Below are 21,217 nucleotides of genomic sequence, written 5' to 3'. Positions count from 1 at the left end.
TAGTTTTTTGTGTGTTTTTTATGGGTTTGGTTTATGGTTACCATAACGTTCATATATATTCATCTATAGCTACAGCAGTCTATTTTAAGCTGATAGGCATTGAAGTTCAATTGCATTCTAAAAGCACTACATTTTTACACCCCTTCCATTCTTTATTTTGACATGTTTAAATCTTTTTGTTTTGTGTATCCCCTGATTATTTATTGTATGTTTAGTTAATTTTGCTGCTATTAAATGTTTGATTTACTGTAGTTATTATATATTTGCCTTTACCAGTAAGATTTTTTTTTCTTTCCTGTATTTTCTTATTTCTAGTTATGGCCTTTTCTTTCTGCATAAAGAAGATCCTTTAGCATTTCTTATAAGGCTGGTTTAGTGGTCGTGAACTCCTTTCGTTTTTGCATAAGCAAATTCTAGGTGGTAGAATACTATACTTTCAGCACTTTGAATATTTCCTGCCATGCTCTTCTTGCCTGTAAAATTGTTTCTGTGAAATCAGCTGATAGCCTTATGAGTTTTCCCTTGTGACTCGCTTCATTCTTGCTTCCTTTAAGACGGTGTCTTTATCTTTACTTTTGCTATTTTAATTACAATATGTCTTACTATGGGTCTCTTTGGGTTCATTTTGTTTGGCACTCTCTGTGCTTCCTGGACCTGGATGTCTGTTCACGTCCCCAAATTTTTTTTATTTTTAGAGAGAAAGGGAGAGAGTGAAACATTGATGTAAGAGAAAAACATCAATTGGTTACCTCCCCTATGCACCCCTCCCGAGGATTGGACATGCAACCTGGCCATGTGCCCTGACTGGGAATCAAACCCGCAACCTTTTGGTGTACATGATGACACTCCATCAACTGAGCCACCTGGCCAGGGCTTTTTGAATTCTTTACCAGGAAAATTACTTCATTTCACGAGGGAATTTCTCTGGAGTTTTTTCTAGTTCCTTCATTTGGGGCATGTTCTTCTGTATTCATCCCTATGGGCTGGATGGAATAGCTCTCTCTCCCAGACTTGAAAAGATGGTCTCCATGTGTCAAACAGTTTTGTTGGCCCATGTGTAGTCAGGGCAGGTGCATGTGGTGCCTACTGTGTTGCCTGACCTGAGGAGTGGGTTCTGGGCAGCCTGGTGTGTCCATGCTCCCTTGTCCCTCTAATCTGGGCGGGGCTGCCTAGTGCTGGTGTGCCCTGCTGTCTTAATTATCTGTTGTCGGAGCAGGGTCTGGGCAGGGTTGCTCTGTGTGCTTGCCTCTCAATGCCCTCCTAAGCTGCACTCATTCTCTGGGTGGGGCAGCCTTGTGCACACACAGCTGCACTCTGCTATCTGCTCTCTCTCCCAGCAGCAACCCTCTCACTCCACACGGGGCAGCCCCACATGTGGGTACCATAGCGTATTACTCGCTCCACACTCTGCAGGGGGGCAGCACCACATGGCACATAGTAGCACCCACTGTCTCTGCACAGGGTAGCCCCGCTCGTGAGGACTGCAGCATTTTTCTAGCTCTGCACTCTGTCTGGAAGGGGGAGTCCTGTGTACATGTACAGCATCACCCTGCCGTACTTGCTGGATCCATCTCTGGGTGGAGGGGCCTCTTGTAGGCATGTTACGGAGCCCTCCTGTTCCTGCTGGATCTAGCTGCAGGAGGAGAGGCTGTGGACACACTGTAGCCCCCTGCATGTCTGCCCGAGAACCTGGCTAGAGCTCCCGCCTGTTATCCACGCGCAGGGGAAACCAGCTCTGGTGCTCAGCCGTTCCTCCCGTCTTGAGTTTTTCCCTCAGCTCCAGAGAACTCTCACAGTTCCCCAAACTTCTCTACACAGTCTCTCTCTTGCTTATTGTGCAAAAGCTGTTCAATTGGCTCAGGGTTGTCTCTTAGGAGGAAGTGCTATAGGGACAGTTGTACATTCTATGTGCTCTTAAGAGGGAGCGAGCTCAGTGTCCACTTAAGCCTCCATCTTCAACCTGCTAGAATGTGTGTACTGTGTTCACAACTGATCTGGAGACCTACTGAGCATCTAAGAGCTGTCTTCCAGGGCTGATCATCAGCTGTGTGGTAACAACTACTGTGCTTTGTCGGGGGCTGGGGCTCCTTGGTAGCCTGATCCTTCTGATTGATCAGGCTTAGTTTCTGAGTGGCTGTTGTCTGAACAACAGCTTGGCCAACCCAAAACAACCACAAGGCTCTTAATTCTTTTTGTTATTGTATGAACTAATGCGACTAGATGCTTTTGGCCAGTTAGCAACTCAAAACTCGTTGGAACTGGCTATCCATACATTGCTGCGTTCATATCCCACCCTCACCCCAAGGTGTGTTCTCTGGAGAACAATCACTTGGAATTTCCTATCTGGTTAATACACTGTGCCATCTCTAATGAAGATCAGATGTTATTTGGGGAAATGTGGCCACAGAATTTACTTGTAACACATAAGTCATTTGTGTCCCAGGTGAGTCAGGGGACAATGTTCATGCTGGCCAGTCAACACATTCGACCAGACGCTCCTTTTTGGCACCTCTACCAACCCCCACTTACTTCCAGTGACCTAATGTATGTGCTTCATAATCAAAGAGGCATGAGCTCCCCCTTGCTCCGACGCCTGGGGGATATCATCTTTCTCTTACCTGGAAGAGTCCACTTCTGATAGCTCTCATTCAGCCCAAGGCAGCTCTGCTTTACGGCTCTCCACTTATTGGCAGCTTGTGAAATGACAATTGGGAACAGATCTGGCTACACATGGGAGAAATTTCTGTATTATATCATTGAGGTCAATCAAGGGGACATACAGTGCACATTGATCATTCTCAGTAATTATTTTTCCTAAAAGAGAAAAATAGGTCTTTCCCATCAAATACTCTCACCCCCTTCTTATTTCTTCTAAAACCCTCTAGGCAAATAATGTCTCAGGCTTTAATGTAAATCACCTGTGAATACTGTTAAAATTGCTAATTCTGATATAGCAGATCTGAAGTAAAGCTTTGCATGCTGATTTTTTTATTAAGGTATAATTGACATATAACATTATATTAATCTCAGGTGTACAACAATAATGATTCCATATTTGTATACACTGTGAAATGATCACCACAATAAGTCTAGTTAACATCTGTCACCATACATAGTTGTAAATATTTCTTCTGAGAACTTTTAAGATCTATTCTAAGCATAGAATATACAATACAGTATTATTATTCACTATAGTCACCCAGCTGTACATGACATCTCCATGACTTGATTTTCTTACTGGAAGTTTGTAACTTTTGACCCCCTTCACTGATATTGCCCACCCCCAACTCTGGAAACCACCAACCTGTTTTTCGAGGTTTTCTGAGATTCCACATATAAGTGAGATCGTACAATATTTGTCTTTTCTTTGTCTGGCTAATTTCACTTAGCATAATTCCCTCAAGATCCATACGTGTTGTTACAAATGGCAAAATGTCTTTTTCTTTAATGGCTGAGTAATATTCCTCTGTGTGTGTGTGTGTGTGTCTCATTTTTTTTATCCATTAATCCACTGATGGACACTTAGCTTGTTTCCATGACTTGGCTATTGTAAATAATGCTGCAATGAACATGGGGTGGCATATATCTTTTTGAGTTAGTGTTTTCAGATAAATACCCAGAAGTGGAACTGCTGGATCACATAGTAGTTCTATTTTTAATTTTTTTGAGAAACCTCCAAACTGCTCTCTATAGTAGTGGCACCAATTTACAAGCCCACCAACAGTGCACAAGGGTTCTCTTTTTCCACATCCTCACCAACACTTATCTCATCATTTTGATAAGACATTCCAACTGGTGTGAGGTGATAGTTCAGGGTGGATTTGATTTGCATTTCCCTGATTATTTGGTGATGCTGAGCACCATTTCATGTACCTGTTGGGCATCCGTAAGTTCTTTTAAAGAAATATCTATGCAGATTCTCTATCCCTTTATAAATTGATTTTCTTTGGGTTCTTTGCCATTGAGTTGTATGAGTTATATATATATATGATATTAACCCCTTATCATATATATGATTTGCAAATTATTTTCCCCTATTGATTAGGTTGTATTTTTAATGGTTTCCTTTTCTGTGCAGAAGCTTTTTAGTTTTATGTAATCTCACTTGTTTATTTTTTCCTTTTGTTGCCTTTACTTTGGGTGTCAGATGCAAAAAATCATTGCTAATACTGATCTTTAGGAGATATGATTTCAGGCCTTACGTTCAAGTCTTTTACCCATTTTGAGTTAATTCATGTCTTATATAAGTTAGTGGTCCAGCTCCATTCCTTTGCATGTGGCTGTCCAGTTTTCCCAGCACCATTTATTGAAGAGACTGTCATTTCCCCATGTATATTCTTGGCTCCTTTGTTGTAATTAACCATAGTTGTGTGGGTGTATTTCTGGACTCTCTGACTATTTTGTGTCTGCTTTTATGCCCACACCATACTTTGTTGACTACTATAGGTTTGTTGTAATATATTTTGAAATCAAAGAGTATGATTACTCTAGCTTTTTTTTTCAAGATTTCTTTGTTATTTGGGTCTTTTGTAGTTCCATAAAAATTTAGGATTGTTTGTTCTATTTCAGTGATGGCGAACCTTTTGATCTCGGCATGTCAGCATTTTGAAAAACCCTAACTTACCTCTGGTGCCGTGTCACATATAGAAATTTTTTGATATTTGCAACCATAGTAAAACAAAGACTTATATTTTTGATATTTATTTTATATATTTAAATGCCATTTAACAAAGAAAAATCAACCAAAAAAATGAGTTCTCATGTCACTTCTGACACGCGTGTCATAGGTTCGCCATCACTGTTCTATTTCTTTGAAAAATGACATTGAAATTTTGATAGGGATTGCATTAAATCTATAGGTTGCTTTGTAATAGTACATTTTATTTTAACAATATTAATTCTTCAAATACATGAGCATGTAATATCTTTCCATTTATTTGTGTTTTCTTCCATTAATTTCGTTAATGTCTTATAGTTTTCAGAAAACACATTTTTCACCCCTTTAAGTTTATGCTTAGGTATTTTATCCTTTTTGATGCAATTGTAAGTGGTGAGAGTGGGCATCCTCATCTGATTCCTGGTCTTACAGAAAAAGCTTTCAGCTTTTCAATCTTGAGTATGATGTTAGCTGTGGGCTTGTCATATATGGCCTTTATTATGTTGAATTTTGTCATACTTTTTCTGCATCTATTTTATCCTTCATTTTGTTAATGTAATTATCACATTGATAGATATATGGATGTTAAACCATCCTTGCATCCCTGGAATAATTCCCACTTGGTATGATGTACGATCCTTTTAATGTATTGAAGATATTTGCCAGTAAATTGTATTTTCTTGTGGTGTCTATGTCTGCTTTTGGTATCAGGGTAATGCTGGTCTGGTAAAATGAGTTTGGAAGCATTGGAGAAGGATTGGTATTAATTCTTTTAAAATATTTGGTGGTCAAATTCCCAGTAAAACCATCTGGTCCTGTACTTTTGTTTGTTGAGAGGTTTTGCATTACTGATTCAATCTCCTTAATAGTAATCGGTCTGTTCCAATTTTCTATTCATGATTCAATCTTGATAGGTTGTATGTTTCTAGGAATTTATCCATTTCTTCTAGGTTGTCTCATTTGTTGGCATATAATGGTACATAGTAGTTTCTTGTGATTCTTTGTATTTCTTTGGTATCAGTTGTAACATCTCCTTTCATTTGATTTTTTTATTGTTTTATTGCTTAAAGTATTACAAAGAGTATTACATATGTCTCCTTTTTTTCCCCACCCTTGACAATCCCCTTCATTTGATTTTATTTGAGTTCTTTTTTTGTGAGTCTAGCTAAAGGTTTGTCAATTTTGTTTCTCTTTTCAATTGTCTTTTTAGCCTCTGTTTCATACATTTCTGCTCTAATCTTTATTTTCTTCCTTATACTTTGAGCTTCATTTGTTCTTTTTATATAGTTCATTAGGCTATAAAGTTAGGTTGCTTGATATTTTTCTTATTATATATATATTTATATATATATATTTATATATATATATATATATATATATATATATATATATATTATTGATTTCAGAAAGGAAGGGAGAGAAAGATAGAAACATCAATGATGAGATGTTTGGCTGCCTTCTGCAACCCGGGCATATCTCCTGACTGGGAACGAACCATGACTTCCTGGTTCATAGGTCGACATGCACCCACTGAGCCACGCCGTCTGGCTCGGGTTTCTTTTTTAACAATAATCCCTACTTTATTCAGATGCCCTTATTTATCTTTATTGTTGAGAATATTACAGATATCCCCCATTGCCCACTTCCACCCCAGGACTTCACCACCCTATTGTCTGTGTCTATGGGCAATGTATATGCATATAAATTCTTTGGTTAATCTCTTCCCACCACCACCCCCTTGAGATTCGTCAGTCTGTTCCATGTTTCTATGCTTCTGGTTCTATTTTATTCATCAGTTTCCACATATAATCGAGGTCATGTGATATTTATCTTTCTCTGACTGGCTTATTTTGCTTTGTATAATACTCTCCAAAGATCCTTCCTTTTTATAGCTGCATAATAAGTATAAGTATTCCATTGGGTAAATGTATGATAGCTTTTTTATGCACTTATCTACTGATGGGCACTTGGGCTGTTTCCAGATCTTAGATATTGTAAATAGTTCTCTATATATTCTTTCTGGTTTGTATTTTGGGATTCTTAGGATATATTCCTAGAAGTGGGATCACTGGCTCAAATGGCAGTTCCATTTTTAATTTTTTGAGGAAACTCCACACTGTTTTCCATAGTGGCTGCACCAGTCTGCATTCTCACCAGCTTTGTACTAGGGTTCCTTTTTCTCCACATCTTCACCAGTACTGTTGTTTGTTGATTTATTGTCATTCTGGTTAGGTAGTATCTCATTGTCATTTTAATTTGCATCTCTGATGATTAGTGACGTTGAGCATTTTTCCAAAGGTCTCTTGGCCATCTGTCCTCTTTGGAAAAAATGTCTATTCAGGTCTGCTGCCCATTTTTTCCTATGACCTTTTTCCTCTTAGAATTTCTTTTACTGTATCCCGTAAGCTTTATTATATATTTCCATTTTCATGTATCTCAAGGCGGGTTTTTTTACCCATTGGTTGTTCAATAGCATATCATTTATTTAATCTCCACATATTTGTGAATTTTCCAGTTTTCTCCTTGTAATTCATTTCTAGTTTCATACCATTGTGGTCAGAAAAGATGACTGATATTATTTCAGTCTTCTTAAATTTATTAAGACGTTTTGTGGCCTAATATATGATTGATTCTGAAGAATGTTCCATGTGAACCTGAGAAGAAAGTATTTTGGTAAGTCCATCTGGTCTAATGTATCATTTAAGGCCAATCTATTCTAATTAATTTTCTGTCTCATCTACCCATTGATGAAAGTAGCGTATTAAATTCCCCTAGCGTTATTATAATGCTGTCCTCTTCTCCCTTTGAGTCTGTTCATATTTGCGATATTATGTAATGTCCTTCTTAATCTCTTAGTACAGTATGTGTTTTAAAGTCTATTTTATCTGATAAAGGTGTAGAAACTCTTACTTTCTCTTTGTATTTATATAGAATACCTTTTCCCATCCTTTCGCTTTCATTCTGTGTATGTCCTTACATCTGAAGTGAGTTTCCTATAGGCACCATAGCCATTCCACCACTCTTTTGAGTGGAGAATTTGCCGTTTTATAGTTCTGTTTCTTTCTTCCCTTGCTCTGTTCTCTTGTGGTCTGATGACTTTATTTAGTGGTATACTTAGATTCCTTTCTCTTTATAGTTTGTGTAACTATTATAGGTATTTGATTTGTGGTTACCATGAGACTTACATATAATAACACATTTAGAACAGTCTATTTTAAAGTTGATAAGTTAGAATTTGGAATGCAATCAACATTTTTACTCTTCCCACACATTTTTAACATTTTTTTATCTTATGAATCCTTTAATTATTGTAGTTATATTTACTACTTTTAACCTTCATACTAGCATTATGACTGATTAATCCACTATCTTTTCTATTTATTTACCTTTATCTGTAACATTTATACTTTCATATGTTTTTCTTACTACTAATTAGCACCCTTTCCTTTCACCTTAAAAAAGTCCCTTTAACATTTCTTATAAGGCTAATTTGATAATGATAAACTCCTTTAAATTTTATGTGGAAAACATTCTTTGATCCTGAATGCTAATGGTCTTGGGGTGGGGCAGCATTATCCCTTAGACATAAGTTGCTTTTAAAATTTTGTCTGTGACTTTAATTTTTGACATTTAATTAAAATTGTAAATTAGTATGGTTTCACCTTCCTTGAAATTACCTGTGCTTCCTAGATCTAGATGTCTGTTTCTTTCCCCAGGTTAGGGAAGTTTTCAACCCCTTTCTCTCTTCTCCTTCTGTGATTATTGGCCTGCTTGATGTTGTCTCATAAGTCTCCTCAAGTATCTTCACTTGTTTTCATTGTTTCTTCTATTTGCTGCTCTGATTGGGTGCGTTCCACTGCTCTGTTTTTGGATTTATTGAACCCCAAACCCCTCTAGGGTATTTTTCAGTACAAGTTCTGAGACTTCTATTTGGTACTTAGTGTGTTTATCTGCTGAATTTCTAAGAGCTCTCAGGTGATGCCAATGCTACTGGTCCAAGGATCATATTTTAAATAGTAGCAAGGCTTGAGGCAATACAGAGAATTGCTTGATCTCATAATCCTGTTGAAAATTTTCTATTGTTGGTATTGTTGGGATGTGCTACAAACTATAGATGCCCCTCAATCTTCTGCATTCTATTCCTGTGAGAATGAAAACAGTAATAGTTTCTGATAAGAAAGTCCTTTTGGAATAATGTCATGTAAATATCTGCTCCTTCATTTGCCTACCTCTTTGAAGTCTATGAAAACCATGCTTATTCTAGTCTAAGTAGAAATAAGACTACTTTCTCAGCTCAAACAATCTGTCTTCATGTAGTAATTCAACTTTCTTCTTTTAACCCAACATACATTTATGAGGCAACTATCTTGGGTGGGGAAAAGGAATGAAGGCAAAAGCAGCCCTGGAATGTTTGCAGGAGAATTCAATGAGAGGTAGAAATGTGGTTGGAAAACAGGTGCAAAATCATGAAGAGTCTGGTATGCTATTCTGTACAAGGAGTTTGTTAGGGGTGAGGTATGGGGGCACCTAGAAAGATTTTTAAATAGGAATGTCATGAACAGAGTTATACTTTGAAAAGATTATTCTGTGGCATGATAAGTGAATTGGAAAGTGAAAGATAAATCTATTTTAGATGAGAAATTTGCTGATCAGAATGAAGGCATTGGGCAATGGAAATGGAGAAGAGATCCTATAAAAGTGTGATTCACATGGCTTCAGTGACCTCTTAGATATCAGAGATGAGAGACAAGGAGGAAGCTAAGATGACTCTCAGGTTTATGGATTGAATGACTTAAGAATACAGGCAAAAAAATGGTAATTTGGGGTGACAACAAGTTTGTTTTAGATATGTTTATTAAGCAGTTGGCTATATAGAGCCAGGACTTAAAGCCATGCTAAACACTATCAATTTGAAAGTCATCAATAGACAGGTGATAGCTAGGAGTCGTGGATAGGATAACCCAAGGGAAAACATGAGATGAAGAAAAGGCACAGGATGGAACCCTAGGGGACACTAATTAAGCTACAGGAGGTAGAGGGGGGGAAATAAGGGGAGGCGGAAGATAACCTAATGATTAGGGGGAAACTTACCAAGTGGAACATGATGGACAGGCAATTTCAGTGTGGCAATTGGCACTAAAGTCAATCCACTGGAGGAAATAGAGCTGCTGGGATCATATCACTCCAAGAATTCCCAATTGTGGTCAAAGGATATCAGCAAAATAGCAGACTAGGAAGCTCTAACTTCTCATTTCCCCATGGAAACATCAAAAACAACCAGAAACTGGATGAACTACCCTAATAGAATCTCTGAAAAACAAAGTTTACAGCAAACACCCAATAAAAAATACGCACCTTTAAAACTGTGGGAACTATTACGTTATTTTCACTCATCCTTTTCACCCCAACCAGCATCGCACAGACTTGGCCTAGAGGCAGCAGCCCATTTCCCTCCTTTAATCTGTAGGCAGCAGAGAAGATCCTATTTGCAATATGCTAACCTGTCAGGTGGCTGCCTGAAGGACTGATCTCTGTTTCATCTAACTCAGATCTCAAGTGGCAACCACTACTTGTGAAAGCTTCAGGGGGACTACCAACCTGTAGGCACCTGGGGCAAGAGATTACAGATGGAGACATACAATAGACATTAGAAAAACCTGGAATGAGACTCTGGCAAGTAAGCCATGTGTACAGGGGAGTTGAGAAAGCCACATGCAGGCCTAGGTGTAAGACATATGCTCATAAAAGACCTGAAGCTTTCACCTAAGGCTGATCCCTAGGCTCAGAGAACATCCAGCTAATCAGCAAAGAGAATGTGCAAAGATGGAGATATGACTGTGTCCTCAAAACCCAATTTCAGAATAAATCATACGCCACATAAAGAAACAGGAAAACATGGTCCATTCAAGGAAGAAAATGAAGTGGCAGAAACCACCCCTGAAGAAACAGTGCATCAGATGTACTAGACAAAGAGCTTAAAACAACTGTCTTCAATACACTCAAGAAGCTAAAGAAAAAACACAGTTTTAAAAAACTGAAGGAAATCAGAAAAACTATATGTGAACAAAATTAGAACATTCCAATGGTATTTTTCAGAAAACCAGAACAAACATTCCTAAAATTTATATGGAATCACAAATTTCCCCAAATAGCCAGAGCAATATAAGAAAGGATAAAATATCTGGTGGCATCACATTCCCTGTTTCAAACTATACTATATTAATCAAAGAAGTATGGTACTGCATAAAAACAGACACATACATCAATGGAACATAATAAAAGCCCAGAAATTAACCCACACTTAGTCAATCTATGACATTGGAAGGAATATACAGTGGGGAAATGCCGGCCTCTTCAATAAATGATGTTGGGAAAACTGGACAGATACAAGCAAAAATAAACTCAAAGTGGATTAGGACTTCTATGTAAGGCCTGATATCATAGGCAGATATCTTCTCAGGTAAGGACAACAAAAGAAAAAACAACTAATGGGTATACATCAAACTGAAAAGAAAAGACAACCTACTGATTGGGAGAAGATATTTGCCAATGATATATCCCATAAGATTAATAGCAAAAATAATTCACACAATTCAACATCAGAACAACAATCAATTTTAAAATGGGCAGAGCACCTGATATTTCTCCAAAGAACATATACAGATGGCCAACAAACATGAAAAAAAATGCTCAGTATCACAAATCATCAGGGAAATGCAAATCAAAATCACATTGAGAACCTCACACCTGTTAGAATGACTGCTACCAAAAAGTCAGCAAATAACATGTGTTGGTGAGGATGTGGAGAAGAGGGAACCCTTTTTTGCGTAGCTAGTGGGATTATAAATTGATACAGCCATTATGGAGAACAGTAAAAATAGAATGACCATAGGACTCAGCAATTCCACTTCAGGATATTTATCTGGAAGAAAAAAAAAACACGAAAACACTAACTCAAAAACAAATATGCGCCCCTATGTTCATTGCAGCATTATTTACAATAACCAAGATATGGAATAAACCTAAGTGTTCGTCAACAGATGAATGAATGAAGATTATATATATAATTCAGGTATAAAAAATGGAATCTTGCCATTTGAAACATGGTTGGACCTAAAAGGTGTTATGCTAAGTTAAATAAGACAAATACCATCTAATGTCACTTATATGTGGAATGTTTAAAAACAAATTCAACAAAAGAGAAACAGACCCCTAGAGACAGAGAACAAACTGATGGTTTCCAGAGGGAAGGGAGTGGGGGATAAAAGGTACAAACCTCCAGTTATTTTTTAAGTCATGGGGATATAGTTTAATAAAAATAGTCAATATTTTAATAACTTTGTATGGTGATAGATGGTTACTAGACTTATTCTGGTGATAACATTGTAAGGACTATAAATGTTGAATCACTATGTTGTAGACCTGAAATTAATATATTGTATGTCAACTATAACTTGAAAAATTAGAAATTTGGGATCTGAAAAATACAATATCTGTATTGAAAATTTTCAACAGCAGGTTTAAGTAGGCAGAAGAAACAATTAGCAAACCTAAAAAAGGATTATTAAAATTAACAAGTCTAAGGAGCTGAATGAAGAAAATGGTACCAACATACACGTTGTGGGAGTCCCAGAAGGGTTCAATGCTACTTCCATTCAACATAGATAGCATTGGAAGTTCAGAGTATTAGGCAAGAAAAAGAAAAAAAAAGTCAAGCCATCCAAGTTGGATAGGAAGAAATAAAATTATCTTTGTTCATAGATGACATAATCTCATATATAAAAGCCTAAAAAAATCTTAGAGCTATTTAAACAATTCAATTTGTAATAGTACCAGAAAATAATAAATACTTAGGAATAAACTTAACCAAGGAGGCAAAAGACATCTTGTGTTCATAGATTGGAAAACTTAAGATTTCAGTGCTGCTCAAATTGATTTACAGATTTAATTCAATTCCTATCAAAATCCTATAATTCACATGGGATCTCAAATGGCCAGAACAAGTTGAAGATTTCAAAACTTACTACACAAAGTTTCAGTAAAGATTTCACAATTCCTGATTTCAAAACTTACTACACACAGTTTCAGTAATCAAAACAGTATAGGGCTGGCATACAAACACAGACATATAGACCAACAGAATGGAATAAAATAGAAAGCCCAGAAATAGAGTTCTAGCATACCTGTATATGGTCAAATAAAGTGTGTCAAGATCATTCAATGTGGAAAGGACAGTCTTTGCAACAAATGGTGCTAGGAAAATTGTACAGGCTCATGCAAGAGAATGAAGTTGGATCCTTACCTTATACCATATACAAAAATTAACACAAAATGAATCTAAGAGTTAAAAGTATAAAACCCTTAGAAGAAAAACAGGGAGGGGAGAATCTTCATAATAATGCATTTGGCAATGATTTCTTGAATATGACACTAAAATCAAAAGCAAAAAAAGAAAGATTTGGCAAACTGGATATCATCAAATGTAAAAGCTTTTCTTCATTAAAGGACACTATCAACAGAGTAAAAAGTCAACACACAGAATGGGAGAAAATTCAGTTGACTCTTGAATAACATCAGTGTTAGGGGTGTCCACTGCCACATGGTCAAAAATCTGTTTATAACTTTTGACTCCCAAAAAACTTAAGTTATCCCTCAGTATCCACAGGGTATTGGTTCCAGGACCACCCCAACCCTGCGGATACCAAAATCTACAGATGCTCAAGTCCTCTATATAAAATGGCATAGATCAATGCATACAGTAAGCCCTCCACACCCATGAACTCTCAACCATGGGTGAAAAACAGTATAGTATTTATTGAATAAATCCGCATTTAAATGCACCAACACAATTCAAACTTGTGTTGTTCCAGGGTCAAATATATTTGTAAATCATAAATGTGATAAAGGATTAATATCCTGAATATATAGAAGAGAACTATAAGTCAACAACAAAACACAAAGCCTTGAATACAAGATATTTCTCTAAAGAATATGTATAAATGGCCAACACACAAATGAAAAGATATTGAACATCACTAGTAATTAGAGAAATGCAAAGCAAAACCACAATGAGATACTACTTATCCATTAGGATTGTTATTTTTAAAAAACAAAAAACAGAAAATAACAAATGTTGACCAAGATATAGAGAAACTGGAACCCTTATGCACTGTTGATGAAAAAAGTAAATACAGAATTACCTTATGATCCAGCAATTCCACTTCTAGCTATATACTCAGAAGAACTGAAAGCAGGAATTTGAACATATTTGTACACTAATATTCATGATAGCATTATTCACAATAGCTATAAAAATAAAAACAATCTATATGTTTGTTAGCAGATACAAGGATAAACAAAATGTGGTGTATACTTACAATGGTATGTTATCCAGCCTTAAAAAGAGAAATTCTACATGCTAAAACATGGATGAACCTTGAAAACATTTAAGTTAAAGAAGCTAGACACAAAAGAACATACACTGCATGATTTCACTTAAATGAGGTACCTGGAGTAAAGTCATAGAAACAGGAAGTAGAATAATGGATACCACAGCCAGGGAGTTTGGGATGATGAAAAAGTTCTAGAGATGAATAATGTTAATGGTGTACAACAACATGAATGTACTAATGCCATTGAATTATATAAATAAAATCATAAATTTTAACAAATTATGTATATACTAGAGGCCCGGTGCACAACATTCCTCTGAAATCCTTTGAGCATCTGATAAAAGCTAGAGCCTCTTGCTAGAAAAATGTCGATAAACACAAGATTTCTGTTTATAATTTTAAAGGTTAATAGCTCTCCTGGGGTCCCCTAGGAAGTCCAAAGACCCCCGAGTTAAGGACTTTGGTTCTAAAGTGACCTCTAAGGGATATCTGGCCTCTTACTCAAATAGCAGATGTCAGCTAAGGCCTGCTGCTTTTGTACTTTACAGACACCATTGTTACGGGCATTTACTGTGCTAGACTCTGGCTCTGCCAACTCTCGGAAAAGCTTAACCATCTCCATGAGCACATATCATCAAGAGAATATAAGCAGGGACTAGTTGTACATACCTAAGTCTGCTTTTGTTCAGCCATCCTGGGTTTAACCTGGAGAAAATGAAGCCAAAGGAAAGAAAGAACTCATAGACTTGGTTACTTGGGTGAGTTTAGCAAGAAAACAATAAATCAAGTAATTCTCAGGACTCAAGGTGGGACTGAGGGGCTTTTCTTAAGGTCTTCACCTCTAAAGGTTACCAACACATTCCTGGCCCCTTAGGCCAAGAAATCCTTCACCTGTTTAATCTGGGAGGGGTTGGCATTCTCTGATTGGCTCTACAACTACCATTAGCCATTTGCTAGCAGAATGCTCACAGACCACAGGAAAGCTAACCCTTCCACTGTGGCACAAAGGAAGCATGCCAGTGAACACCCTTTAGTTGGCCCAAAGAGGGGCAAGATGAATGATCTGACCCTGCACATGTGTCCCATGCAGCCTCCCCCTGGCTTGCCTAACATTATATGTATATGTCACCTTTCTCTGCTTACCAGTGCAACGGGCCTTGCATTGGGCCTCACCTAGCTGTGCAACACAGACAAGTCTTCTGCCAGACACTGGACGGCGTCACCTTACCGTCAGAGCAGTGCAGTGCCCTTCCGAGGTAAGAGAAAACCATGGGCCTCCTTGCCCCAGCCCCTGTGTCAATAGCACAGAAAGATGGTGGTGAATGAATGTTTCTCCTCCAATCTCCCATGGTCCCAGGGGTCACATACCCTGCCCTTTCACCTCAGTTCTCCCAAGGGAGAAGGCTCAGTGGTGGCCTTGAATGGGCCAGACTGGGCGCTCCTTTCTCGGAGATGAAGAGGTATAGGTTCCTCTGAGGAAAGCCTGAAACCACAAGAGACTTGACTGGCCCCAGGGTGGGCAGGAGGTGAAGTCCACAAAGTGGTCACCAGATCTTAAGGGCTCCAGCAGCCCCCCTCACTCTTGTTGACCTCCCTCTAGAAGTTATGCTGACCTGAGAGCCTTTGTCCCTGAGTCTCTACCTGTCATCCCTATCCAGCCCCCATTTCCTGTCATACCTCCTTTAGGTGTCCCCTGGGGTGATGGCTCACTACCCCCACATAAGGCCCCTGAGGCTGGCTCCAGGCTCTGCCTCTGCAAACCTGCACCCTGGGTTGAGCCCACTCTCAGGTCCTGCAGTGAGGCAGGCATTGTAGAGATGAGCAGACAAAGTCCCAGTTAGAGGAGGTGGCCTTCTGAAATCTTAGAGCAGCGGTTCTCAACCTGGGGGTCGAGCGACCCTTTTGGGGGTCGAACGACCCTTTCACAGGGGTCGCCTAAGACCATCGGAAAACACATATATAATTACATATTGTTTTATTATGTTCAATTTGTAGCAATGAAATTGGGGGTCACCACAACATGAGGAACTGTATTAAAGGGTCGTGGCATTAGGAAGGTTGAGAACCACTGTCTTAGAGCCTTTCAGTAACAGAGCAGAGATGGGAGCCCAGGTCTGGTAGCACTGGAAGCTCTTCATTGCCCAACATCCTTGGGTTTGCAGTGTTATTGTCACATCTGTCCCCACCCTGCATCCAGCTCCAGCCCCCACAGAGGCAGAGCTAACCCTGCCCTCCTCCTCCTGCAGGCCCGTGAGCACCCAGAACTGCTGGTCAGAAGCCTGCAGCGTACACTGGAGGGTCAGCCTGTGGACCCTGTGCACAGCGACCTGCGGCAACTACGGCTTCCAGTCCCGGCGTGTGGAGTGTGTGCACGCCCACACCAACAAGGCAGTGCCTGAGCACCTGTGCTCCTGGGGGCCCCGGCCCGCCAACTGGCAGCGCTGCAACATCACCCCATGTGAAAACAGTATGTTCCGATCCCAAAGAGCCTTCCGCAAATTCCCCCCAGGGCACCGGGTGCAGAGGGCAGTCCCCGGGCCCAAGCCTGAGCACAGGGCACTGGATCAGGCTTCCCAAGGACTGTGAGCTGGGGCTAGAGTTAGGTATTTTCAGAGGGGTTCATGGGTGTGTGCAAGGACGTGTGTACACATATTCAAGCCACAGAAGATGGCTGAGTGCCCTAAGGGCTCCATCCCGGCCCTGAGAGAGCCAAGTGCCAGATGAAATCAGCCTCCAGCTCACCTGCAGTCGTTTGGCAGGTGCGCAGGGGACAACTGAACTGTGGTCTCGGAGGAGGGCTACTAAGGAGAAAGCACTGTGCACACTAAAGCAGCACGCAGAGTGCCTCCGCTCAGCAGGCCCGGCGCCCATCACGGCTCTGCTTCTCACAGAACAAGGCTCTGCTGACCGCCTCCCTCCTCCCCTGCCCCAGGGCACCGACCACACTGAGCCCTGCCCAGGGATCTGACACTCATTCACTCCCTCCTTCTGCATGTCTTGTCCTCCTCAGCCCAACACCAGCATTTGTATTCCTGTTGGGTGGGGATCTATTTTTTATTCCTCTGGACCCAAAACAAATTAGAGGTGTTTCCCCCACAGGGAAGACGACAAAGCGTGAGGCAGACTAGGAAACTTACCTGGTGCAGTGCCATTTCCTCCCAACAGGGACTCCCTGGGCATCAGATTCCCAGCGCCGAGGCAGGAGACCTGGAGGCCAACAGTCCCCTTACCTTCAGTCCTGGTGGCTTCCTCTACACTGGGGAGGGTGGGGCTGACCCATCTTGGTGGTAGGAGCTCACCACACGGAGGACCAGTGTTCAGTGAAAGGAGTTCAGACTAGGTCAATCCGGGATGTCCACAACCCAAATCAGCACCAGTGCTGAAGAACTTGCAGTCTGTGCCAGTACTGAACTAGAAGGTCGTGGTGTCCCGTAAGGCCTGGTGATGAGAAGTAGAGAGGCACAGGTGGAGAATATGCCAAGACAAAGCTGCTAGGGGGGTGAGGCCATCAACTAGGGCCTCACTCACATGCTACCTTGCAGTGGAACAAAATGTAGTCCTTCTGGAACCCATCTCGAGGAGGAGAGTCACTTACTAAAATACCATGGGAGACAGCAAGCTTGCCTGGGAGGTGAGGCGGGCCAAAGACAGGGAGCTCACAGGCACCGGCAGGAAGCGGGGCTCTCAGAAAGGCCCCGTGTTGGCAGCCAGGGGCAGGAGGGGTGGTGGCTGAGCTCACGGGACAGCAGTGTCCCCTCCAGCACAGGAGTCCGGTGCCCACGGCAGACCCCAGGAAACAGCCAGTTGGCCAGAGCCGTTAATCTCTGTTTCACGTTTCCTTTCTGCCCCCACCCCCTTTCCCAGTGGAGTGCAGTGATACCACCAGGTACTGCGAGAACGTGAAACAGCTGAAACTCTGCCAACTCAGCCAGTTCAAGTCTCGCTGCTGTGGAACTTGTGGCAAAGCGTGAAGAGAGGGCCTAGGGAAGACCGACCCTGGCTGCACCAAGGACTCACGCAACCACCTTGGACAGAACTTAAGCTTTCTTCGTTTTATTTATTTCCCCCTCCCTGCCCCCAACCACGCACACCCCCATCCAACCCCCACTGCCCACCCGCCCCCCCCCCCAGACTTGAGGACCTCAGCATGCCTTCTCTTTCAGTTCGATGGAGGACAGAATGTTGGGAACAGACAGGACAGAGGTCTAAAGGAGGTTGCAGAGCAGACCGGGCCAGACAGTGGGAGCTCCCATGCAAAGCTGGCTCCCTCCCAAACCTGGGTCCTAAAGAGACCTGGAAAGAGGCAGGGACAGCATGGAGCCAGAGCTCCCAAGGAGGCAGGTGGGCAGGTCCCAGATGGTTTGTGAAGCATTGGTCCCGACTTTGGACACCGACTGGGTCTTTCCCACACACTGTTAATGCAGGAGCGCGCTGTTCCTGTCTCCTCCGCTGCCTCTGTCCCTAGGCCTCAGAAAGGGCGAGGGGGGCACCATGCTGAGGCAGAAGCAGCCCAGAACTTAGTTCTTCTGCTGGAAGGGTCGGTGGAGGGCACAGCAGAAAGGACTCAAAACATGGACATGTAGGGGAAAAGGAGGAGACAGTCCAAGTAGGCCTAAAGGACACAGTGTAGAAAGAGGGAGTAGAGGGCCAGGGGGACAGAAGCAAGAAAGCCTGTGCATGTTCCTCAGGGGAGAGTAGAGGGAGACAGGGGAGGAGTGAGTAGCCAGGAGGCTCCCAGAGGGGCTCTGAACCCCCTGGGCATGGGACCCCGGCAGGCTCAGGGGAGGGGCCGCTCGGAGCTCTGCTGCCCTCATGGCTCAGGCTTTGGTATGAGACATGCCCTCCACGGGGTGGAGGGGAGGCTCCCTCCCCACACTGTCTCAGACAACTTTCTGCCTGTACACCCGCAGCAAAACCACCCCTGGCATCTCTAAGTCCGGAGTCCCCCAGCCTGGAACTCACTGCTGATGTGAGCCAGGGGCATCTGAGCATGTATGGCCTTTGCTGCCCCACTTAAGAGCCAGGGACTAGAGTCAATTTTCAAAAACCAATTCATTATCATCAATTTGCCCGAGAGCAGCCAGCAGGACATAGCAGCCACTTCATTCCAGAGCTGTCCGGGGGCGGGGGGGGACAGTAGGCTTGTGGGAGCCCTGCCCAGACCACAGTGAGTTCCCTCCTGTCTATAGAGCAGGTTGGGGCGGGGTGTGGGGTGCAATGACAAAGCCAAAAGATAACTGAAGCTTCCAAGACTGTCCTCCAAGACTTTCAACCCATTCCCCACACACAGTGAACTACCAGGAGTCCACATATGCCAGTTTTGGTGATTGGGCTAATTGCTTATTCAGCAAGTGGCTTTGGACGCATGATTTTGGCCACCTCCCCGAGTGGCCACAGTTTAGTTGTCATGGCAGGGCGGGGCGGCGACAGTCACTCACCTTCAGAGAAAGCACCACTCCCTCGGGGCCTCCGCTGACATCAGGGCTGTGTTTTCCAGCCTGCAAGGAAATTGGAGGGGAGACGACGTTAACCTGTGTCCTCCCCAGGCGAGCTGTGGACAGTTAGGTGGGTTTCCTTCCTCCTCACCACAAAAATGGGCTCTAAGAAATCATGTCACTAAAAATCAGTGTAATGTTTATTTAAAATAAAAGAGAATGTTTTCTATGTCTGTATATCTTTTGTGAATATTTATTAGGATTTCTTGTATAAAAAAAAAGTGCAATATTAATAATTGTACATTGTCATCCAGAAAACCAAGTATTTGGGGGACTTTTTAGTAACTTCTTGCAGTTGTGTTTCTGTAAACTCTGGTGATTATTGTATTGTTCCTCTTTTTAATAGAACCTGATGTTTAACTCTGGATCCATTCACTGTGTACAGAAGACATTGTAAAAACTAACATGGGATGATGGGCAATGAGAGAGAATTCATTTGTGACACAATAGTTAACACGTGGGGTGAAGAAGACACATTCTATCCTATTGCTAATGTGGCTGGTTATTTCTAGTTCAATAGCTGTTGAAAACCACGGGCCAATATTCACATTTCCTACACAGCAGGTGTCCTCAGCTCCCCCGTGTCAGGCTGGAACCTCTGAAATGGGTTGCAGAGCCAGCTTGGAGGGCCTGGGTTCGGGGTAGGAAGCCGTGTGCCCCTTGCATGACATGAATGTTCATTTATTGTTTGTTCTGTGAATTGTGACTCAGCAGCGCCCCAAGATTATTAGGGCTGCTGAATAATGTGGAAGGAGGCACTTCCTCCTCTAAAACACAAAACTGTATTTATATTTTTTGTACAGATAATACAGCTTATTTATTTAAATCGTGTCGTCTGAGTCTCTCTTAAGCTCAGCCCTCCCATCTTGTGTTGTGTCGGGGCGAGGGTGGTTCTGGGCCACTCATCTGTGTCTGGTACAGAGGGAGAATTGCAGTTTTCAGCTTCACAGGGGGTGTTGGGGGCCCAGGCCTGGGGGGGCCGGCTCTGTAAATGAAGCCAGAGGGGCTATGGCTGTGGATGTGCACATATTCAGCCTCAGTGCTGCCCTTGACAATCGTCTTATTTCCGGCCCTATAGAGTGGGAAGACGGGAGCCGCAGTACCTTTGGGAAGAGAAGAAGCACAGGCATGTGTGGGTAGGTGCAGGCCTGGGTGCGGGAGGAGCCTCACTCCAGGCCAGGCTTATGTGCCGTGTGCAGTGTGGAGTAACCGCATGCTGAAGTTGTGCGTGTATACTATTGGCAGGGGCTAACGATCCTGCCACAGTTAATCCTCACATCAACCCTATAATTATCTCCATTAACATATGAGAAGCCCAAGGTCATCCAGCTGGTGGAACCGCTCCAAACGCCAGTAGTCTGGCTTTTTAGCCAGAGCCTCGCTCTTACCCACTGTGCTGTCTCCAGCTCCTCCGTGTGAGCGCCGACCATGCGTGGCCACCCTGGCGTGTGCCCCATTCCTCCTTACTGCTTGGAGGTCGCTAGAGATGACAATAGGACATTTTACGGGGGTTATTTTATCCCCTAAAATCAACTGTGGCATTTTGGGGCTCCTAGCTCCCTCTTTTTAAATAAAGCTACTGTGGAAAGTGTCAAAACAAAACAGCATATTACCGAGCTCTTCATGAACAGGCTCTGGGGGACGTCAGCGCGTCCCCAGGCCCAGACACTGGC

The 21,217-nt window shown here is 41.9% G+C and overlaps 1 protein-coding gene across 1 annotated transcript in view; it reads left to right on the top strand.

Moving 5' to 3' along the window:
* Nucleotides 1-20,370, top strand: part of ADAMTSL1 (ADAMTS like 1) — an 863,772-nt gene extending 843,402 nt beyond the window's left edge. The window contains 3 exon segments of the mRNA XM_014460878.2: nucleotides 15,196-15,305; nucleotides 16,296-16,516; nucleotides 17,914-20,370. Of these exon segments, the coding sequence (XP_014316364.1) occupies nucleotides 15,196-15,305; nucleotides 16,296-16,516; nucleotides 17,914-18,020 (438 nt within the window). The 3' untranslated portion in view covers nucleotides 18,021-20,370.
* Nucleotides 20,371-21,217: the final 847 nt, after the last annotated feature.

The sequence above is a fragment of the Myotis lucifugus genome, unplaced genomic scaffold (assembly GCF_000147115.1).
Source record: "Myotis lucifugus unplaced genomic scaffold, Myoluc2.0 scaffold_144, whole genome shotgun sequence".
Classification (NCBI taxonomy): domain Eukaryota; kingdom Metazoa; phylum Chordata; class Mammalia; order Chiroptera; family Vespertilionidae; genus Myotis; species Myotis lucifugus.
The sequence above is the reverse complement of the archived record's forward strand: the minus strand, read 5'-3'. Positions and strand labels throughout refer to the sequence as shown.